The 20,373-nt window shown below is 44.6% G+C and overlaps 1 protein-coding gene across 1 annotated transcript in view; it reads left to right on the top strand.

The window, feature by feature from the left end:
* Positions 1-20,373, top strand: part of LOC128691587 (glutamate receptor ionotropic, delta-1-like) — a 56,520-nt gene that overhangs the window by 21,798 nt on the left and 14,349 nt on the right. Inside the window, exons 8-10 of the mRNA XM_070088964.1 lie at positions 871-1,088; positions 1,445-1,598; positions 15,944-16,043. Coding sequence (XP_069945065.1) covers positions 871-1,088; positions 1,445-1,598; positions 15,944-16,043 — 472 coding nt within the window. The remainder of the gene's footprint in view (positions 1-870; positions 1,089-1,444; positions 1,599-15,943; positions 16,044-20,373) is intronic.

The raw sequence follows: 20,373 nt of genomic DNA, 5'->3' as shown, positions 1-20,373 counted from the left end.
TTTTATGTAAACTTTACTTATAGACAGATTACATTGACAAAAAAAAGATACATACATAAGTACGTATGGTGCAATATATCAAAGATTACAAGTCTACTCCAGCCTCTCCGAAGCTGGACGCGAGCCCAGTATGCAACAAGCATTTCCCCCCTGGATGGCCACGCTGAAGCGCTGGAACATGAAAGTGGCTGCCCTTGTGTCCCTGGTGGTGTCGATGAGTCTGGAACCCAATTCTTTTAGGAAACGTGTGGTATTTTTTCCCCATGATCCCAAGGTCTCTGATCCCACTGGGACAAATTGATATTGTTGGCTTATATCCCTGTACTTGCTGATCTTGTACTCCTCCCTGTGGTCAGCAGCTCCCCCCTGTCCCCCGACACTGTGATGCATATAGGTGTCAGCCAGTGTGGACACACAGGTATAGTCCCATGCTAAGAGCTTGCCATTCTTCCAAGGATAGATGGTGATCCCATCGGGGAGGTTTGCTGGGTTATGGGTATTGTTGACTGCTAGTGAACGGGGCTCTCAGCTGAGCATCCAGCTGTAGCAAGGGTTCTCTTTATGATGTCGTTGACTTCACTGTGTCCTCCATGCCAGCCCTTGGTTTTGGAATAGTTAAAACCATGTAGACCATATTGGTCGGCTTCAATGCAAATGTGTCTATTTATATATAATAAACTGTCATTTAACCTTTTTTTGGTATTAAATATTTAGCAATGCCACCATAACAGTGGTAAATTATGGAACGTAATGGCTTACAGAGTTTCCTTCTAATTTATTGTGGCAAAATTGTGAAATACTTATTAATATACAGTAATGGAATCCTCATCTTTATTACTAGTGTGAATATTACTCCATCAATCATTACAGATATGACTCTGCCTATAATCTGGTTGTGGGAGCGGTTGTTGCTGCTGGTGTGGATAATAGTGACACTGGTGTTAACACGGAGTTACTCTGGCAACCTCATGGCTCTCCTGGCAGTGAGACACATCCCTCAACCTTACCAAACACTACGAAACTTAATGGACGACCCAACTGTTACGGTCATATGGGAACAAGGCTCTGCAACAATCTCCTATATGAAAGTGAGTCAGGGAAACCTGAATCTTGCTGTAATAATGAAATATATGGATAATGACATATATATATATATATATATATATATATATATATATATATATATATATATATATATATATATATATATATATATATATATATATATATATATATATTATATATGTATATATATATATATATATATATATATATATATATATATATATATATATATATATATATATATATATATATATATATATATGTATATATATATATATATATATATATATATATATATATATATATATATATATATATATATATATATATATATATATATAAAGGTTTTCAGTCAGCGAAGTCTGGTGTATTGTGGGAGATAGCTGAGTCAGAGAAGACTGGTCGACTTATATTCATACCACACGCAAAATTCCAAGAAGTTACAGATACCTTAGTGCGACGGGGCGACCACGTCCTTGCTAATGTCCATACTGGTTTCAAGTCAACTATTGCTCAAGACTTCTCGAAAATAGGTACGTTTAAAGCAAAATACTACATAGTACCTGAATAGGTTTATTATAACTAAAATGCTAAATCTCATGTATATGGAGTAAATGTAATACTTTTACTGATATATAGGACTCTAAATTAAGGTGGCTGTTGGGGGTTAGTCATATTTTTACACTGACTTATTAATGTTCTCTTCAGAGTTTCTAGCCATTAATTTTAATATTTTTGTCTTATGTTGTTTGTAGGACACAATACAAATCATCTTCAGCAAGTTTAATGAATTATTACTTTGGAAGACCAGATCGTAACTGCTCCCAATTTACTATAAGTTATGCATTTGTAATTCTTCTTATTTTTTCAGAAAAAAATTGGTTCTCATCTAGTCTTATTCAATGACAAAATTACTTACAAGACGATGATAAAATGTTAGTAGGTGTTCTGTTAAGATACATTTGTTATACGCAGTTATTTCCGAGATTATTTATAGCATAGATTAGTCATAAAAATATGTAGATACATATTTATTTTGCCGTCTGTATAGATTTAAGTAAAAAATGAAAGTTGCTACTAATGGTATTGAGAGGATCCACTACCGTCCCTGCTGGTCAACGAGGGGATCCAATACTAACAAATTTGTAAATAAGACAAGTGCAACCCTAGAAAATTTCTTATGGATATTTTTTATTCACCGACATCTTTGTTAATCCAATGTTTCACTTATTTAGAATAATAATAATAATAATAATAATAATTATTATTATTATTATTATTATTATTATTATTATTATTATTATTATTATTATTATTATTATTATTATAAATTATGCGGTAAAGTCGTTTTGGTCTTACGAGGGGGAGGTGTGTGCTTGGGGTGGTGTATGCTAGGGGGAGGTGTGTGCGAAGGGGAGGCGTGTGCGAGGGGGAGGTGTGTGCGAGGGGGAGGTGTGTGCGAGAGGGAGGTGTGTGCTAGGAGGAGGTGTGTGCTAGGGGGTGGTGTGTGCTAGGTGGACGTGTGTGCTAGGGGGAGGTGTGTGCTAGGGGGAGGTGTGTGCTAGGGGGAGGTGTGTGCTAGGGGGAGGCGTGTGCTAGGGGGAGGTGTGTGCTAGGGGGAGGTGTGTGCTAGGGGGAGGTGTGTGCTAGGGGGAGGTGTGTGCTAGGGGGAGGTGTGTGCTAGGGGGAGGTGTGTGCTAGGGGGAGGTGTGTGCTAGGGGGAGGTGTGTGCTAGGGGGAGGTGTGTGCTAGGGGGAGGTGTGTGCTAGGGGGAGGTGTGTGCTAGGGGGAGGTGTGTGCTAGGGGGAGGTGTGTGCGAGGGGGAGGCGTGTGCGAGGGGGAGGTGTGTGCTAGGGGGAGGTGTGTGCTAGGGGGAAGTGTGTGCTAGGGGGAGGTGTGTGCTAGGGGGAGGTGTGTGCTAGGGGGAGGTGTGTGCTAGGGGGAGGTGTGTGCTAGGGGGAGGTGTGTGCTAGGGGGAGGTGTGTGCTAGGGGGAGGTGTGTGCTAGGGGGAGGTGTGTGCTAGGGGGAGGTGTGTGCTAGGGGGAGGTGTGTGCTAGGGGGAGGTGTGTGCTAGGGGGAGGTGTGTGCTAGGGGGAGGTGTGTGCTAGGGGGAGGTGTGTGCTAGGGGGAGGTGTGTGCTAGGGGGAGGTGTGTGCTAGGGGGAGGTGTGTGCTAGGGGGAGGTGTGTGCTAGGGGGAGGTGTGTGCTAGGGGGAGGTGTGTGCTAGGGGGAGGTGTGTGCTAGGGGGAGGAGTGTGCTAGGGGGAGGTGTGTGCTAGGGGGAGGTGTGTGCTAGGGGGAGGTGTGTGCTAGGGGGAGGTGTGTGCTAGGGGGAGGTGTGTGCTAGGGGGAGGTGTGTGCTAGGGGGAGGTGTGTGCTAGGGGGAGGCGTGTGCTAGGGGGAGGTGTGTGCTAGGGGGAGGTGTGTGCTAGGGGGAGGTGTGTGCTAGGGGGAGGTGTGTGCTAGGGGGAGGTGTGTGCTAGGGGGAGGTGTGTGCTAGGGGGAGGAGTGTGCTAGGGGGAGGCGTGTGCTAGGGGGAGGTGTGTGCTAGGGGGAGGTGTGTGCTAGGGGGAGGCGTGTGCTAGGGGGAGGTGTGTGCTAGGGGGAGGTGTGTGCTAGGGGGAGGTGTGTGCTAGGGGGAGGTGTGTGCTAGGGGGAGGTGTGTGCTAGGGGGAGGTGTGTGCTAGGGGGAGGTGTGTGCTAGGGGGAGGTGTGTGCTAGGGGGAGGTGTGTGCTAGGGGGAGGTGTGTGCTAGGGGGAGGTGTGTGCTAGGGGGAGGTGTGTGCAAGGGGGAGGTGTGTGCTAGGGGGAGGCGTGTGCTAGGGGGAGGTGTGTGCTCGGGGGCGGTGTGTGCTTGGGGGTGGTGTGTGCTAGGGGGAGGTGTGTGCTAGGGGGAGGCGTGTGCTAGGGGGAGGCGTGTGCAAGGGGGAGGTGTGTGCTAGGGGGAGGCGTGTGCTAGGGGGAGGTGTGTGCTAGGGGGAGGCGTGTGCTAGGGGGAGGCGTGTGCTAGGGGGAGGTGTGTGCTAGGGGGAGGCGTGTGCTAGGGGGAGGCGTGTGCTAGGGGGAGGCGTGTGCTAGGGGGAGGTGTGTGCTAGGGGGAGGGGTGTGCTAGGGGGAGGCGTGTGCTAGGGGGAGGCGTGTGCGTGGGGGAGGCGGGTGCTAGGGGGAGGCGTGTGCTAGGGGGAGGTGTGTGCTAGGGGGAGGCGTGTGCTAGGGGGAGGCGTGTGCCAGGGGGAGGCGTGTGCTAGGGGGAGGCGTGTGCTAGGGGGAGGCGTGTGCTAGGGGGAGGCGTGTGCTAGGGGGAGGTGTGTGCTAGGGGGAGGCGTGTGCTAGGGGGAGGCGTGTGCTAGGGGGAGGCGTGTGCTAGGGGGAGGTGTGTGCTAGGGGGAGGCGTGTGCTAGGGGGAGGCGTGTGCTAGGGGGAGGCGTGTGCTAGGGGGAGGTGTGTGCTAGGGGGAGGCGTGTGCTAGGGGGAGGCGTGTGCTAGGGGGAGGCGTGTGCTAGGGGGAGGCGTGTGCTAGGGGGAGGCGTGTGCTAGGGGGAGGCGTGTGCTAGGGGGAGGCGTGTGCTAGGGGGAGGCGTGTGCTAGGGGGAGGCGTGTGCTAGGGGGAGGCGTGTGCTAGGGGGAGGCGTGTGCTAGGGGGAGGCGTGTGCTAGGGGGAGGCGTGTGCTAGGGGGAGGAGTGTGCTAGGGGGAGGGTGTGCTAGGGGGAGGTGTGTGCTAGGGGGAGGCGTGTGCTAGGGGGAGGCTAGGGGGAGGCGTGTGCTAGGGGGAGGCGTGTGCTAGGGGGAGGCGTGTGCTAGGGGGAGGCGTGTGCTAGGGGGAGGCGTGTGCTAGGGGGAGGCGTGTGCTAGGGGGAGGCGTGTGCTAGGGGGAGGCGTGTGCTAGGGGGAGGTGTGTGCTAGGGGGAGGTGTGTGCTAGGGGGAGGAGTGTGCTAGGGGGAGGCGTGTGCTAGGGGGAGGCGTGTGCTAGGGGGAGGCGTGTGCTAGGGGGAGGTGTGTGCTAGGGGGAGGTGTGTGCTAGGTGTGTGCTAGGGGGAGGTGTGTGCTAGGGGGAGGCGTGTGCTAGGGGGAGGCGTGTGCTAGGGGGAGGCGTGTGCTAGGGGGAGGTGTGTGCTAGGGGGAGGTGTGTGCTAGGGGGAGGTGTGTGCTAGGGGGAGGCGTGTGCTAGGGGGAGGTGTGTGCTAGGGGGAGGTGTGTGCTAGGGGGAGGTGTGTGCTAGGGGGAGGTGTGTGCTAGGGGGAGGTGTGTGCTAGGGGGAGGTGTGTGCTAGGGGGAGGTGTGTGCTAGGGGGAGGTGTGTGCTAGGGGGAGGTGTGTGCTAGGGGGAGGTGTGTGCTAGGGGGCTAGGGGGAGGTGTGTGCTAGGGGGAGGTGTGTGCTAGGGGGAGGTGTGTGCTAGGGGGAAGTGTGTGCTAGGGGGAGGTGTGTGCTAGGGGGAGGTGTGTGCTGTGTGCTAGGGGGAGGTGTGTGCTAGGGGGAAGTGTGTGCTAGGGGGAAGTGTGTGCTAGGGGGAAGTGTGTGCTAGGGGGAAGTGTGTGCTAGGGGGTTGTGTGTGCTAGGGGGATGTGTGTGCTAGGGGGAGGTGTGTGCTAGGGGGAAGTGTGTGCTAGGGGGAAGTGTGTGCTAGGGGGAAGTGTGTGCTAGGGGGAAGTGTGTGCTAGGGGGTGGTGTGTGCTAGGGGGAAGTGTGTGCTAGGGGGAAGTGTGTGCTCGGGGGAAGTGTGTGCTAGGGGGAAGTGTGTGCTAGGGGGAAGGGTGTGCTAGGGGGTGGTGTGTGCTAGGGGGAAGTGTGTGCTAGGGGGAGGTGTGTGCTAGGGGGAAGTGTGTGCTAGGGGGTGGTGTGTGCTAGGGGGAGGTGTGTGCTAGGGGGAGGTGTGTGCTAGGGGGAAGTGTGTGCTAGGGGGAAGTGTGTGCTAGGGGGAAGTGTGTGCTAGGGGGTGGTGTGTGCTAGGGGGAAGTGTGTGCTAGGGGGAAGTGTGTGCTAGGGGGAAGTGTGTGCTAGGGGGTGGTGTGTGCTAGGGGGAGGTGTGTGCTAGGGGGAGGTGTGTGCTAGGGGGAAGTGTGTGCTAGGGGGAAGTGTGTGCTAGGGGGAAGTGTGTGCTAGGGGGTGGGGTGTGCTAGGGGGATGTGTGTGCTAGGGGGAGGTGTGTGCTAGGGGGAAGTGTGTGCTAGGGGGTGGTGTGTGCTAGGGGGAGGTGTGTGCTAGGGGGACGTGTGTGCTAGGGGGAAGTGTGTGCTAGGGGGAGGTGTGTGCGAGTGGGAGGTGTGTGCGAGGGAGAGGTGTGTGCGAGGGAAAGTGTGTGCGAGGGAGTGGTGTGTGCTAGGGGGAGGTGTGTGCGACGGGGAGGTGTGTGCTAGGGGGAGGTGTGTGCTAGGGGGAAGTGTGTGCTAGGGGGTGGTGTGTGCTAGGGGGAGGTGTCTGCTAGGGGGAGGTGTGTGCTAGGGGGAGGTGTGTGCTAGGGGGAAGTGTGTGCTAGGGGGAAGTGTGTGCTAGGGGGAGGTGTGTGCTAGGGGGAGGTGTGTGCTAGGGGGACGTGTGTGCTAGGGGGTGGTGTGTGCTAGGGGGAGGTGTGTGCTAGGGGGATGTGTGTGCTAGGGGGAAGTGTGTGCTAGGGGGAGGTGTGTGCTAGGGGGAGGTGTGTGCTAGGGGGAAGTGTGTGCTAGGGGGAGGTGTGTGGTAGGGGGAGGTGTGTGCTAGGGGGAGGGGTGTGCTAGGGGGAAGTGTGTGCTAGGGGGAAGTGTGTGCTAGGGGGAGGTGTGTGCTAGGGGGAGGTGTGTGCTAGGGGGAAGTGTGTGCTAGGGGGAGGTGTGTGCGAGGGGGAGGTGTGTACTAGGGGAAGGTGTGTGCGAGGGGGAGGTGTGTGATAGGAGGTGTGTGCTAGGGGGAGGTGTGTGTTAGGGGGTAGTTTGTGCTAGGGGAAGGTGTGTGCGAGGGGGAGGTGTGTCCGAGGGGGAGGTGTGTGCGAGAGGGAAGTGTGTGCGAGAGGGAGGTGTGTGCTAGGAGGTGGTGTGTGCTAGGGGGAGGTGTGTGCTAGGGGTGGTGTATGCTAGGGGGAGGTGTGTGCTAGGGGGTGGTGTGTGCTAGGGGTGGTGTATGCTAGGGGGAGGTGTGTGCGAGGGGTAGGTGTGTGCGAGAGGGAGGTGTGTGCGAGAGGGAGGTGTGTGCTAGGGGGAGGTGTGTGCTAGGGGGTGGTGTGTGCTAGGGGGAGGTGTGTGCGAAGGGGAGGCGTGTGCGAGGGGAGGTGTGTGCCAGGGGGAGGTGTGTGCGAGAGGGAGGTGTGTGCTAGGAGGTGGTGTGTGCTAGGGGGAGGTGTGTGCTAGGGGTGGTGTATGCTAGGGGGAGGTGTGTGCTAGGGGGTGGTGTGTGCTAGGGGTGGTGTATGCTAGGGGGAGGGGTGTGCGAGGGGGTGGTGTGTGCGAGGGGGAGGTGTGTGCGAGAGGGAGGTGTGTGCTAGGAGGAGGTGTGTGCTAGGGGGTGGTGTGTGCTAGGGGGAGGTGTGTGCGAAGGGGAGGCGTGTGCGAGGGGGAGGTGTGTGCAAGGGGGAGGTGTGTGCGAGGGGGAGGTGTGTGCTAGGAGGTGGTGTGTGCTAGGGGGAGATGTGTGCTAGGGGGAGGTGTGTGCGAGGGGGAGGTGTGTGCAAGGGGGAGGTGTGTGCGAGGGGGAGGTGTGGGTTAGGGGGTGGTGTGTGCTAGGGGGTGGGGTGTGCTAGGGGGAGGTGTGTGCTACGGCGACGAGTGTGCGAGGGGAACATGTATGCGAGAGGGAGGTGTGTGCGAGTGGGAGTTGTGTACTAGAGGAAGGTGTGTGCGAGGGGGAGGTGTGTCCGAGGGGGAGGTGTGTACTAGGGGAAGGTGTGTGCGAGGGGGAGGTGTGTGCTAGGAGGTGGTGTGTGCGAGAGGGAAGTGTGTGCGAGAGGGAGGTGTGCGAGGGGGAGGTGTGTGCGAGGGGGAGGTGTATGCGAGAGGGAGGTGTATGCGAGGGGGAGGTGTATGCGAGGGGGAGGTGTATGAGAGGGGGAGGTGTGTGCGAGAGGCAGGTGTGTGCGAGGGGTAGGTGTGTCAGAGGTGGAACTTTCAATGAGGTGGTCAGCTAGAGTGTGTTAGGGCGGTGAAGATGTAAGTGAATCCTGTATGACCGCTGATAAACAGCACAGTGCGACTTAACAGTCCTCACAGCGACGCCGATCGTGTCTCCAAATTATATCCATGAGTGAGTCGCATGTGGCTGATCAGTAAGCGTAAGAGTGAAGTCTCCTAATCCCAACAACAGTATGAAGATCACCAGAGTCCCATTCGAGATCTTATAGAAATTAATTTGTGACCTATCTTATACCAACGATGTTGCCAGCAGTTGCAAAACTCACAGGCCAGTGTGTTTGCCACTGGACCAGATGACTCTAATAGGATTTATCCATCTATGTATATTTCTATACACCAAAGGGCCCTTTCTAACATCCCTTAAGTTTCCAGAAATATGCCTGGTTGAATGAACCCTATTTGAGCCACCTGGTCCAGTGGTTAATACACTGGCTTGTGAGTTTGAGGACTCGCCTGCTATGGGTTCGATCCTCACTCAGTGTGTGATTTGAAAGTTGGCGGAAGTCGTGAAGATGAGGGGGTTACCCCTGAGTGTCAACAAGTGGGTTGGCTCACTTCCTACGATTGAATTCAAGTCTCCAGATGTAACGGCGGTAACTATGAGATTGTTATTGGGCTGCATAGGTACCAATATTCCCGATTTAATGAAGAAATTGGGATATAGAAAAAGACATTTATACACGGGAAACGTTTCGCCACGAGTGGCTTCGTCAGTCCTAATAAAGACTGAAGAAGTCACTCGTGGCGAAACGTTTCCTTTAATTAATGTCCTGAACTGTACATAAGTGTCTTTTTACACATAATGTCAGATCACTATACTATTTCTTGGTTGTGATTTTCTTGTGATTAACTGAAGATGCCTCTTCCAACTTTCTCCACACTCTTAACGTTGGTGTATCTTACACAGGAAAAGATTTGGACTCTTTCTGAGTGTGTAGATGCAACACAACACATCGAGTTAGTTTTATATCTTCAACCCTCACCCCCCCCTCGTCGTCCTCCTCCTCATCTCTCTCTATCTCTCTCTCTCTCTTTCTCTCTCTCTCTCTCTCTCTCTCTCTCTCTCTCTCTCTCTCTCTCTCTCTCTCTCTCTCTTTCCATTACAAACTTGTGCACCACTATGCAATTCCTTTTGTGTGAACTGAGATACAAAAAAAATGGTGTTATGCAAGACGGGGGATACCTTCATCAGATCACACGGCCACGGAAATACATCTTGTTTTCCCTGACTTCATGCCAGCAGTGGCCGAAGGGGTGGAGGGCGGAGAGAGAGCCTTCTGCTTTACTATCCTTGTCTCAAACACCTAGATAATGCACGATAGTTCTTAATTTAGATATTAGCAGATACTTCATCTCAGCAGACAGCCTTGGTGTGTGCTTCTAATTTCTCTATATATCTTTCCCATGTACATCCCTGTACTTTCTTACCTTTGTCGGGTACTCCCTGATATATTAGATAAAAATTCTTGCATGGTCTTATAATATCTCGAAAACTAACCCGGAAGAATTTTTCCAGGTATATAAAACAAAGGTTAGAGAAAAGATAAATCCTTCTAAAACTAACTCTGGACATCTTACAAGGATAGTGAAATGTGCCCTATTTCTATTAATTTCTTTTCGTTTTCACACAAGACATTAACGATATCCCAGTAATTAATTTTTTTATAGTGGGCCTGAGGAAAATAAATTATGTAATATCACAGTCACTACATATGTTAATCAAACAGGTAGACCGATTAAGCATAATAAATCCTTGGACCCTGATTAATCTGTTTCAAGGTTTTTTAAGGAGTGCAGAATGGAACTTTGTGAACCATTAACTATCATTCTTAATATATTTCTTCAAACATTTCTAGTGTCTGATGTGTGGAAGACTGCTAATATAATTCCCATTTTTAAAGCAGCAGACAAGTCGTTACCGTGAAATTACCTCCCAATAAGCCTGACCTCAATTGTATGCAAAGTATAGTCAGTTATAGATGATATAACTTGATCTATGATACTCAGCATGGATTCACGAGGGGCCGTTCCTGCCTAACAAATTTACTAACTTTTTTCAGAAAAGCTTTTGAGGCTGATGGTCATGATAAAGAATTCGATGTTATATATTTGGATTTTAATGAAGCTTTTGATAGAGTATCACACAAATGAGTGTTAAATTGGCAGCTCATGGTATTGGAGGAAGGTCCTGTCATGGATCGAGTCATGGCTCAACAACAGGAAACAGAGTGTGCATGAATGGGGCAAAATCCGAGTGGGGACTTGTAACAAGTGGCGTTCCACAGGGATCAGGTTTAGACCCATTGTTGTTTATAATATATATTAATGACCTTGACGAGGGAGTAACTAGTGATATGAGAAAATTCGCTGATGACACGAAAATAGGCAGGATAATTGATTCAGAGAAAGATGTCACTTAATTTCAGGAGGATTTAGACAAACTCGTGTCGTAGTCAGAAAAGTGGCAGATGCAGTGCAATATATATAAATGCAAAATCCTATAAACTAAATAATGTAGAACAGAATGCGAGAAGGACTTGGGGGTTATGATAAGCAGCAACCTTAAACCAAGACAGCAATGCCTAAGCGTACGTAATAAGGCAAACAGATTACTGGGATTTATATCAAGAAGTGTAAGAAACAGAAGTTCAGAGGTTATACTGCAGCTTTATACATCATTAGTAAGGCCTCACCTAAATTACGCAGCTCAGTTCTGGTCTCCATATTACAAACTGGATATAAATTCGTTAGAAAACATTCAACGAAGAATGACAAACTTAACCCATTGCATAAGAAATCTTCCTTGCGAAGAAAGATGAAATCTCATAAATTACATTCACTTGCAAGACGAAGAATGAAGGGAAATATGACTGAAGTGTATAAGTGGTAGATAGGCATTAACAAAGGAGATATAAATAAGGTCCTGAAGATATCCCTCCAAGAAAGAACCAAAAATACTGGATTCAAATTGGATAAGGTTAGATTTAGAAAGAATATAGGAAAGTATTGGTTTGAAAATAAAGTAGTCGATGAGTGGAACAGTTTGCTTAGTAGGACTATTGAAGCTAAAACCTTGGACAGATTCAAATTTAGGTTAGATAAATACATGAATGAGAGGGGCTGGATACAAGTGGAATTTGCACATGAGTCAACAGGGTTATCAAAGCTTACTCCTTGGGTAATATTGAATATAGGCTGTTAATGGGTTAAATTTTGATAAGGACCTGCCTTGCATGGGCCAGTAGGCTTGCTGCAGTGTTCCTACATTCTTGCAGTCAATGAAGACGCAAGACATTCATCATAGTCTCTTTATCTCTTTATCTCTTTCATTTTACTTTTATAAGTCTCCAGCTAGTTCTTAACATCAAAATTCTTTTCCATAAATTTATCACTTTTCTCATAAATCTTTACAGTTGTTTTCATCCAATGTTATTTACAATCTTCCATGCAATGTTATTTACAATCTTCCATGCAATGTTATTTACAATCTTCCATGCAATGTTATTTACAATCTTCCATGCAATGTTATTTACAATCTTCCATGCAATGTTATTTACAATCTTCCATGCAATGTTATTTACAATCTTCCATGCAATGTTATTTACAATCTTCCATGCAATGTTATTTACAATCTTCCATGACCTGTTATTTACAATCTTCCATGATCTGTTATTTACAATCTTCCACGCAATGTTATTTACAATCTTCCATGACCTGTTATTTACAATCTTCCATGACCTGTTATTTACAATCTTCCACGCAATGTTATTTACAATCTTCCATGACCTGTTATTTACAATCTTCCATGACCTGTTATTTACAATCTTCCATGACCTGTTATTTACAATCTTCCACGCAATGTTATTTACAATCTTCCATGACCTGTTATTTACAATCTTCCATGACCTGTTATTTACAATCTTCCATAACCTGTTATTTACAATCTTCCACGCAATGTTATTTACAATCTTCCATGTCCTGTTATTTACAATCTTCCATGTCCTGTTATTTACAATCTTCCATGTCCTGTTATTTACAATCTTCCATGACCTGTTATTTACAATCTTCCATGTCCTGTTATTTACAATCTTCCATGTCCTGTTATTTACAATCTTCCATGTCCTGTTATTTACAATCTTCCATGTCCTGTTATTTACAATCTTCCATGTCCTGTTATTTACAATCTTCCATGTCCTGTTATTTACAATCTTCCATGTCCTGTTATTTACAATCTTCCATGTCCTGTTATTTACAATCTTCCATGTCCTGTTATTTACAATCTTCCATGTCCTGTTATTTACAATCTTCCATGACCTGTTATTTACAATCTTCCATGTCCTGTTATTTACAATCTTCCATGTCCTGTTATTTACAATCTTCCATGTCCTGTTATTTACAATCTTCCATGTCCTGTTATTTACAATCTTCCATGTCCTGTTATTTACAATCTTCCATGTCCTGTTATTTACAATCTTCCATGTCCTGTTATTTACAATCTTCCATGTCCTGTTATTTACAATCTTCCATGACCTGTTATTTACAATCTTCCATGTCCTGTTATTTACAATCTTCCATGTCCTGTTATTTACAATCTTCCATGTCCTGTTATTTACAATCTTCCATGTCCTGTTATTTACAATCTTCCATGTCCTGTTATTTAGAATCTTCCATGTCCTGTTATTTACAATCTTCCATGTCCTGTTATTTACAATCTTCCATGTCCTGTTATTTACAATCTTCCATGTCCTGTTATTTACAATCTTCCATGACCTGTTATTTACAATCTTCCATGACCTGTTATTTACAATCTTCCATGTCCTGTTATTTACAATCTTCCATGTCCTGTTATTTACAATCTTCCATGTCCTGTTATTTACAATCTTCCATGTCCTGTTATTTACAATCTTCCATGTCCTGTTATTTACAATCTTCCATGTCCTGTTATTTACAATCTTCCATGTCCTGTTATTTACAATCTTCCATGTCCTGTTATTTACAATCTTCCATGTCCTGTTATTTACAATCTTCCATGTCCTGTTATTTACAATCTTCCATGTCCTGTTATTTACAATCTTCCATGTCCTGTTATTTACAATCTTCCGTGACCTGTTATTTACAATCTTCCATGACCTGTTATTTACAATCTTCCATGCCCTGTTATTTACAATCTTCCATGACCTGTTATTTACAATCTTCCATGCCCTGTTATTTACAATCTTCCATGACCTGTTATTTACAATCTTCCATGACCTGTTATTTACAATCTTCCATGCCCTGTTATTTACAATCTTCCATGACCTGTTATTTACAATCTTCCATGACCTGTTATTTACAATCTTCCATGCCCTGTTATTTACAATCTTCCATGACCTGTTATTTACAATCTTCCATCACCTGTTATTTACAATCTTCCATGCCCTGTTATTTACAATCTTCCATGACCTGTTATTTACAATCTTCCATGACCTGTTATTTACAATCTTCCATGACCTGTTATTTACAATCTTCCATGACCTGTTATTTACAATCTTTCATGACCTGTTATTTACAATCTTCCATGACCTGTTATTTACAATCTTCCATGTCCTGTTATTTACAATCTTCCATGACCTGTTATTTACAATCTTCCATGCCCTGTTATTTACAATCTTCCATGCCCTGTTATTTACAATCTTCCATGACCTGTTATTTACAATCTTCCATGACCTGTTATTTACAATCTTCCATGCCCTGTTATTTACAATCTTCCATGCCCTGTTATTTACAATCTTCCATGCCCTGTTATTTACAATCTTCCATGACCTGTTATTTACAATCTTCCATGCCCTGTTATTTACAATCTTCCATGCCCTGTTATTTACAATCTTCCATGACCTGTTATTTACAATCTTCCATGCCCTGTTATTTACAATCTTCCATGACCTGTTATTTACAATCTTCCATGACCTGTTATTTACAATCATCAATGCCCTGTTATTTACAATCTTCCATGACCTGTTATTTACAATCTTCCATGCCCTGTTATTTACAATCTTCCATGACCTGTTATTTACAATCTTCCATGACCTGTTATTTACAATCTTCCATGCCCTGTTATTTACAATCTTCCATGCCCTGTTATTTACAATCTTCCATCACCTGTTATTTACAATCTTCCATGACCTGTTATTTACAATCTTCCATGCCCTGTTATTTACAATCTTCCATGACCCTTTATTTACAATCTTCCATGCCCTGTTATTTACAATCTTCCATGACCCTTTATTTACAATCTTCCATGCCCTGTTATTTACAATCTTCCATGACCTGTTATTTACAATCTTCCATGACCTGTTATTTACAATCTTCCATGCCCTGTTATTTACAATCTTCCATGACCTGTTATTTACAATTTTCCATGACCCGTTATTTACAATCTTCCATGACCTGTTATTTACAATTTTCCATGACCCGTTATTTACAATCTTCCATGCCCTGTTATTTACAATCTTCCATGACCTGTTATTTACAATCTTCCATGCCCTGTTATTTACAATCTTCCATCACCTGTTATTTACAATCTTCCATGACCTGTTATTTACAATCTTCCATCACCTGTTATTTACAATCTTCCATGACCTGTTATTTACAATCTTCCATGCCCTGTTATTTACAATCTTCCATGACCTGTTATTTACAATCTTCCATGCCCTGTTATTTACAATCTTCCATGACCTGTTATTTACAATCTTCCATGACCTGTTATTTACAATCTTCCATGCCCTGTTATTTACAATCTTCCATGACCTGTTATTTACAATTTTCCATGACCCGTTATTTACAATCTTCCATGCCCTGTTATTTACAATCTTCCATGACCTGTTATTTACAATCTTCCATGACCTGTTATTTACAATCTTCCATGACCTGTTATTTACAATCTTCCATGACCTGTTATTTACAATCTTCCATGCCCTGTTATTTACAATCTTCCATGACCTGTTATTTACAATCTTCCATGACCTGTTATTTACAATCTTCCATCACCTGTTATTTACAATCTTCCATGGCCTGTTATTTACAATCTTCCATGACCTGTTATTTACAATCTTCCATGACCTGTTATTTACAGTCTTCATCAAAATGTTTGAGAAACATTAAATCACTTCTCTGTCTCCCGGAAATATGTTTGTCTGGTACGACTATTTTTTTTATTATTATATCAAAGCCGTGTTAGTAAGTTTATAGTTCTTTACATCATTAAATGGATGTTTACCAACTGCTCTTGACCTGACCTGACCTGACCTGACCTTCACACTTTCATACAACTCTGTTCTTTCTTCCCTCTCAAGGAAGGTTCTTTGATGTTGGTGAGGGGCTCTTGATTTAGGGAATTGGATCTGTGCTCCAATTCCCCGAATTAAGCCTGAATGCCTTCCACATCCCCCACCCCAGGCGCTATATAATCCTCCGAGTTTAGCGCTTCCCCTTGATTATAATAATAATAATAATAATAATAATAATAATAATAATAATAATAATAATAATAATAATAATAATAATAATAATAATAATAATGTTCTTCTTTAAATCCTCAGTGAATCTCTTGCGAGATTCTGAATATTTTTCTCTCTCAAATTTCGTTATCGCCCCTTGCTATCTCTTTGATATTATTTGACCTATTACAGTTTCTCTTATTTTTAATATCGCTCTTTATTAACTTTTAGTTTTAACTTGTCATGTGTATCGCTGGAGAGAGGTATAAATAAACTATAAATATTGTAATGAAATATTTATTGCAGGCAAATGTTCCTTTTACGAGTCCAGAGAAGAATTTCTGATGTCAATATATGTTATGATTAGTCAAAAGGACAGTCCACTTGTGCCAGCGTTAAATAAGAGGTAAAATAATATACCTTACAACAGTTGCCTTTGTGTGAGTAAAATTGTGAATTTCCAATCACTTTCGTGGTTTCTCACATTACTGATAAATATAAGAATAGAAGGACATGAGAAGGCTTGTTAAGGTGAGACATTACCTCACATATGAAGTAACACCTGACACAACATACTCACATATGAAGTAACACCTGACCCAACATACTCACATATGAAGTAACACCTGACCCAACATACTCACATATGAAGTAACACCTGACCCAACATACTCACATGTGAAGTAACACCTGACCCAACATACTCACATATGAAGTAACACCTGACCCAACATACTCACATATGAAGTAACACCTGACCCAACATACTTACATATGAAGTAACACCTGACCCAACATACTCACATATGAAGTAACACCTGACCCAACATACTCACATATGAAGTAACACCTGACCCAACATACTCACATATGAAGTAACACCTGACCCAACATACTCACATATGAAGTAACACCTGACCCAACATAATCACATATGAAGTAACACCTGATCCAACATACTCACATATGAAGTAACACCTGACCCAACATACTCACATATGAAGTAACACCTGACCCAACATACTCTCATATGAAGTAACACCTGACCCAACATACTCACATATGAAGTAACACCTGACCCAACATACTCACATATGAAGTAACACCTGACCCAACATACTCACATATGAAGTAACACCTGACCCAACATATTCACATATGAAGTAACACCTGACCCAACATACTCACATATGAAGTAACACCTGACCCAACATACTCACATATGAAGTAACACCTGACCCAACATTCTCACATATGAAGTAACACCTGACCCAACATACTCACATATGAAGTAACACCTGACCCAACATACTCACATATGAAGTAACACCTGACCCAACATACTCACATATGAAGTAACACCTGACCCAACATACTCACATATGAACTAACACCTGACCCAACATACTCAGCATGGGAGTCTAGTGAAGATTTTGATAAATTAAGTGTTAAGTACACTTTATGACTGTCTTGTCGCTCGTAAGTTAAAATCCCCACAAATTCTATAAATTATCAGTGAATTTAATTCATATAACCCCTGAATTAACATTCACATTAAAGTGTATATATTTTTTATGAAGTTGAATTCGATTATATTTTTCTCAACTATGGACCTAATTAATACAACTTTCTTGGCCTTTTGAAAATCAACTGGATGGTAAAAATCTCTTGCATGAATAAACAAATCATTATAACCTTGTCCAGTTTTAATGCATTTTTTACAAGGAAGTTATAGACATGGTATTATGAAGACAGGTATAGTGTGGCCTGCACACCTGGTTGTAATGTGACTACACTGGAGCAAACAAAACTCAATAATAGTATATAACTTGTAGTTTCCTTCACAATTTATAAACAGCTGGTATTTACAATTATGTACACTATGTACAATATGTACAGTGGTGATACAGTAAGTGTGCAACATGGTGAAGCAAGAAGGCAAAAGCCAGAGAATGCACCGTGTTCAGCCAGCAGCCCAGACAAGTCTGTTAATTCGCTTGACACAAGTAAACTACATTACTTCAGCTTCGGCAGCTTGCCTGTGATTGGCCGATGAAACAAGGTACTGATTTAATGACGGGTTCCCTATTGATCGTTAAATCCATAGCACCAGGTTCGTTGGTCGGGAGGCAGCCTATATAAGAGTGTGACATATGCTGAATAAAATGTAACATACTCGCAGCATACTGCACGGCTTTCAGCGTTTCTGGGGGAATTCTTAATCTTTTTTTTTATTTTACTGTATCAAGATTTTTAAATGCAACTTTGATTTTAAAATTCTTGAGTAAAGTATGTAAAGTGGAACCTCTGGTCACAAATGTTTCCGAACACGAACAAATCGGTTTAAAACCCAAAAATTCGCCAAATTTTTGCATCTGGTCATGAACACATAATCGGGTGCCAAACAAACACAGCTGCGCCATTTTTTTTTTTTTTTTTTTTTTTTTTGCACTTGCCAATTTCTTCCACTTCCTGTTGTTTGTACTCACCTATCTGTGGTTGCAGGGGTCGATACATAGCTCCTGGCCCCACCTCTTTAGTGATCAAAACTAGGTTCTCACCCTCCCTATTCCATGATCTTCATCATACCTCACCTTAAAACTATGTACAGCTCTTGCCTCCACTACATCACTTGCCAGACTATTCCACTCCCTGACAACTCTATGACTAAAGAAATACTTCCTAACATCTCTTTGACTCATGTGAGTCTTCAGTTTCCACCTAACAAAGACCCTCGCCATGTAGTCGGTCCGATCAGACATGCGTTCATGTGCTGTGAACTCGAGGATAAGGATAAAAGTGCCATCCTCTTATCCCCTCCTGGTTACTTATATTAGAGAAAACATAGTGTGGTACAGTGCTGTGATATACATTCATAATGCACCATAAAACTAAGTAAGTTATTCAGGTGTACACAAATAAAGTTACATAAATTATCATACCGAGCAGCGTATGTGTAGAGAACCCGAGATTACACAAAAAAGTCGGACAGACTGACTTATTTTCTCGATTTTTTTTTCGGTGTTCTCTCGTTGTCGTGGATTATCTCGGAAGTAAGTTATTCATAAATTACAGTAATTACGACCATGACAAATTCGGGTTAGCAATGTTTTATCAGCAAGTGCTCATACAGCTTCTCACAGTGCCAGTACAGCTTCTCACAGTGCCAGTACAGCTTCTCACAGTGCCAGTACAGCTTCTCACAGTGCCAGTACAGCTTCTCACAGTGCCAGTACAGCTTCTCACAGTGCCAGTACCTGGCTAGGGCTTGATATATATGATTTTTGGTAAATATTTATTTTCTCTGTTGTTTTTGGGCTATCTTAATGAAACTTGGGCAATGTATGATGGAAAGATGCTTCTTAACGTACACCAAAAATAAAAGAAATCGGGCAATACCGGCTTCTCGAATTTAACCCTGCCAAATGCAAAGTCATGGAGATAGGGGAAGGGCAAAGAAGACCGCAGACAGAGTATAGGCTAGGTGGACAAAGACTGCAAACCTCGCTCAAGGAGAAAGATCTTGGGGTGAGTATAACACCGAGCATGTCTCCGGAAGCACACATCAACCAGACAACTGCTACTGCATATGGGCGCCTGGCAAACCTGAGAATAGCATTCAGATACCTTAGTAAGGAATCGTTCAAGACTCTGTACACCGTGTATGTCAGGCCCATACTGGAGTATGCAGCACCTGTTTGGAACTCACACCTAGTCAAGCACGTCAAGAAATCAGAGAAAGTGCAAAGGTTTGCAACAAAACTAGTCCCAGAGCTAAGGGGAATGTCCTACGAAGAAAGGTTAAGAGTAATCAGCCTGATGACACTGGAGTACAGGAAGGTTAGGGGAGACATGATAACTACATACAAAATACTGCACAGAATAGACAAGGTGGACAGAGATAGGATGTTCTAGAGATGGGACACAGAAACAAGAGGTCACAATTGGGAATTGAAGACCCAGATGAGTCAAAGGGATGTTAGGAAGTATTTCTTCAGTTGTACAGTAGTCAGGAAGTGGAATAGTCTAGCAAGTGAGGTAGTGGAGGCAGGAACCATACATAGCTTTAAGACGAGGTATGATAAAGCTCATGGAGCAGGGAGAGAGAAGACCTAGTAGTGTTCATTGAAGAGGCAGGGCCAGGAGCTGAGTCTCGACCCATGCAACCACAATTAGGTGAGTACGTCTCTTAAAACTCTTAAAAAACTTGACAACGAAAGGTTCAAGGTTAATTATTATTATTATTGTAACCATGGGGGAGCGCTAAACCTGTAGGATTATACAGCGCATGTAGAAGGGGTGGAAGGTATTCAGGCTCAGTTCAGGGAACTGGAGCACAGATCCAATTCCCTTGATCAAGAGCCCCTCTCCAGCGTCAAGGAACCTCCCTTGAGGGGTCAAGGTTTATAGCGGTCTAGAATGGACTCATACAATGTTAGTTTTCTCTGTTGTTCAAGGTTTTCTCATTGTTATTCAAGTTTTTTTACATTTAGTTTACTACTACATTCAGTTTAGAATTTTTTTTTAGGATTTTTAAGCACAAAAATAGTTAATTATACCATAGAATGTCGCTAGGTGTTTTCTACTTCCCTAACGGGGAGTAGAAATAAATTTACTCAGAGGCACCCATACCACTGTATGTCCTCAGATCATGGTAAAGCACCTAGCTCTGCTGGGTGCGTGAGCGAGATTTTTGTAGGATTGCGTGGTCCTGTGGGTTAGAGCGTCATGTGCGA

Source organism: Cherax quadricarinatus, chromosome 26 (genome assembly GCF_038502225.1).
Source record: "Cherax quadricarinatus isolate ZL_2023a chromosome 26, ASM3850222v1, whole genome shotgun sequence".
NCBI lineage: Eukaryota > Metazoa > Arthropoda > Malacostraca > Decapoda > Parastacidae > Cherax > Cherax quadricarinatus.
Note: the sequence above shows the minus strand (reverse complement) of the source record. Positions and strands in the feature narration are given on the sequence as shown.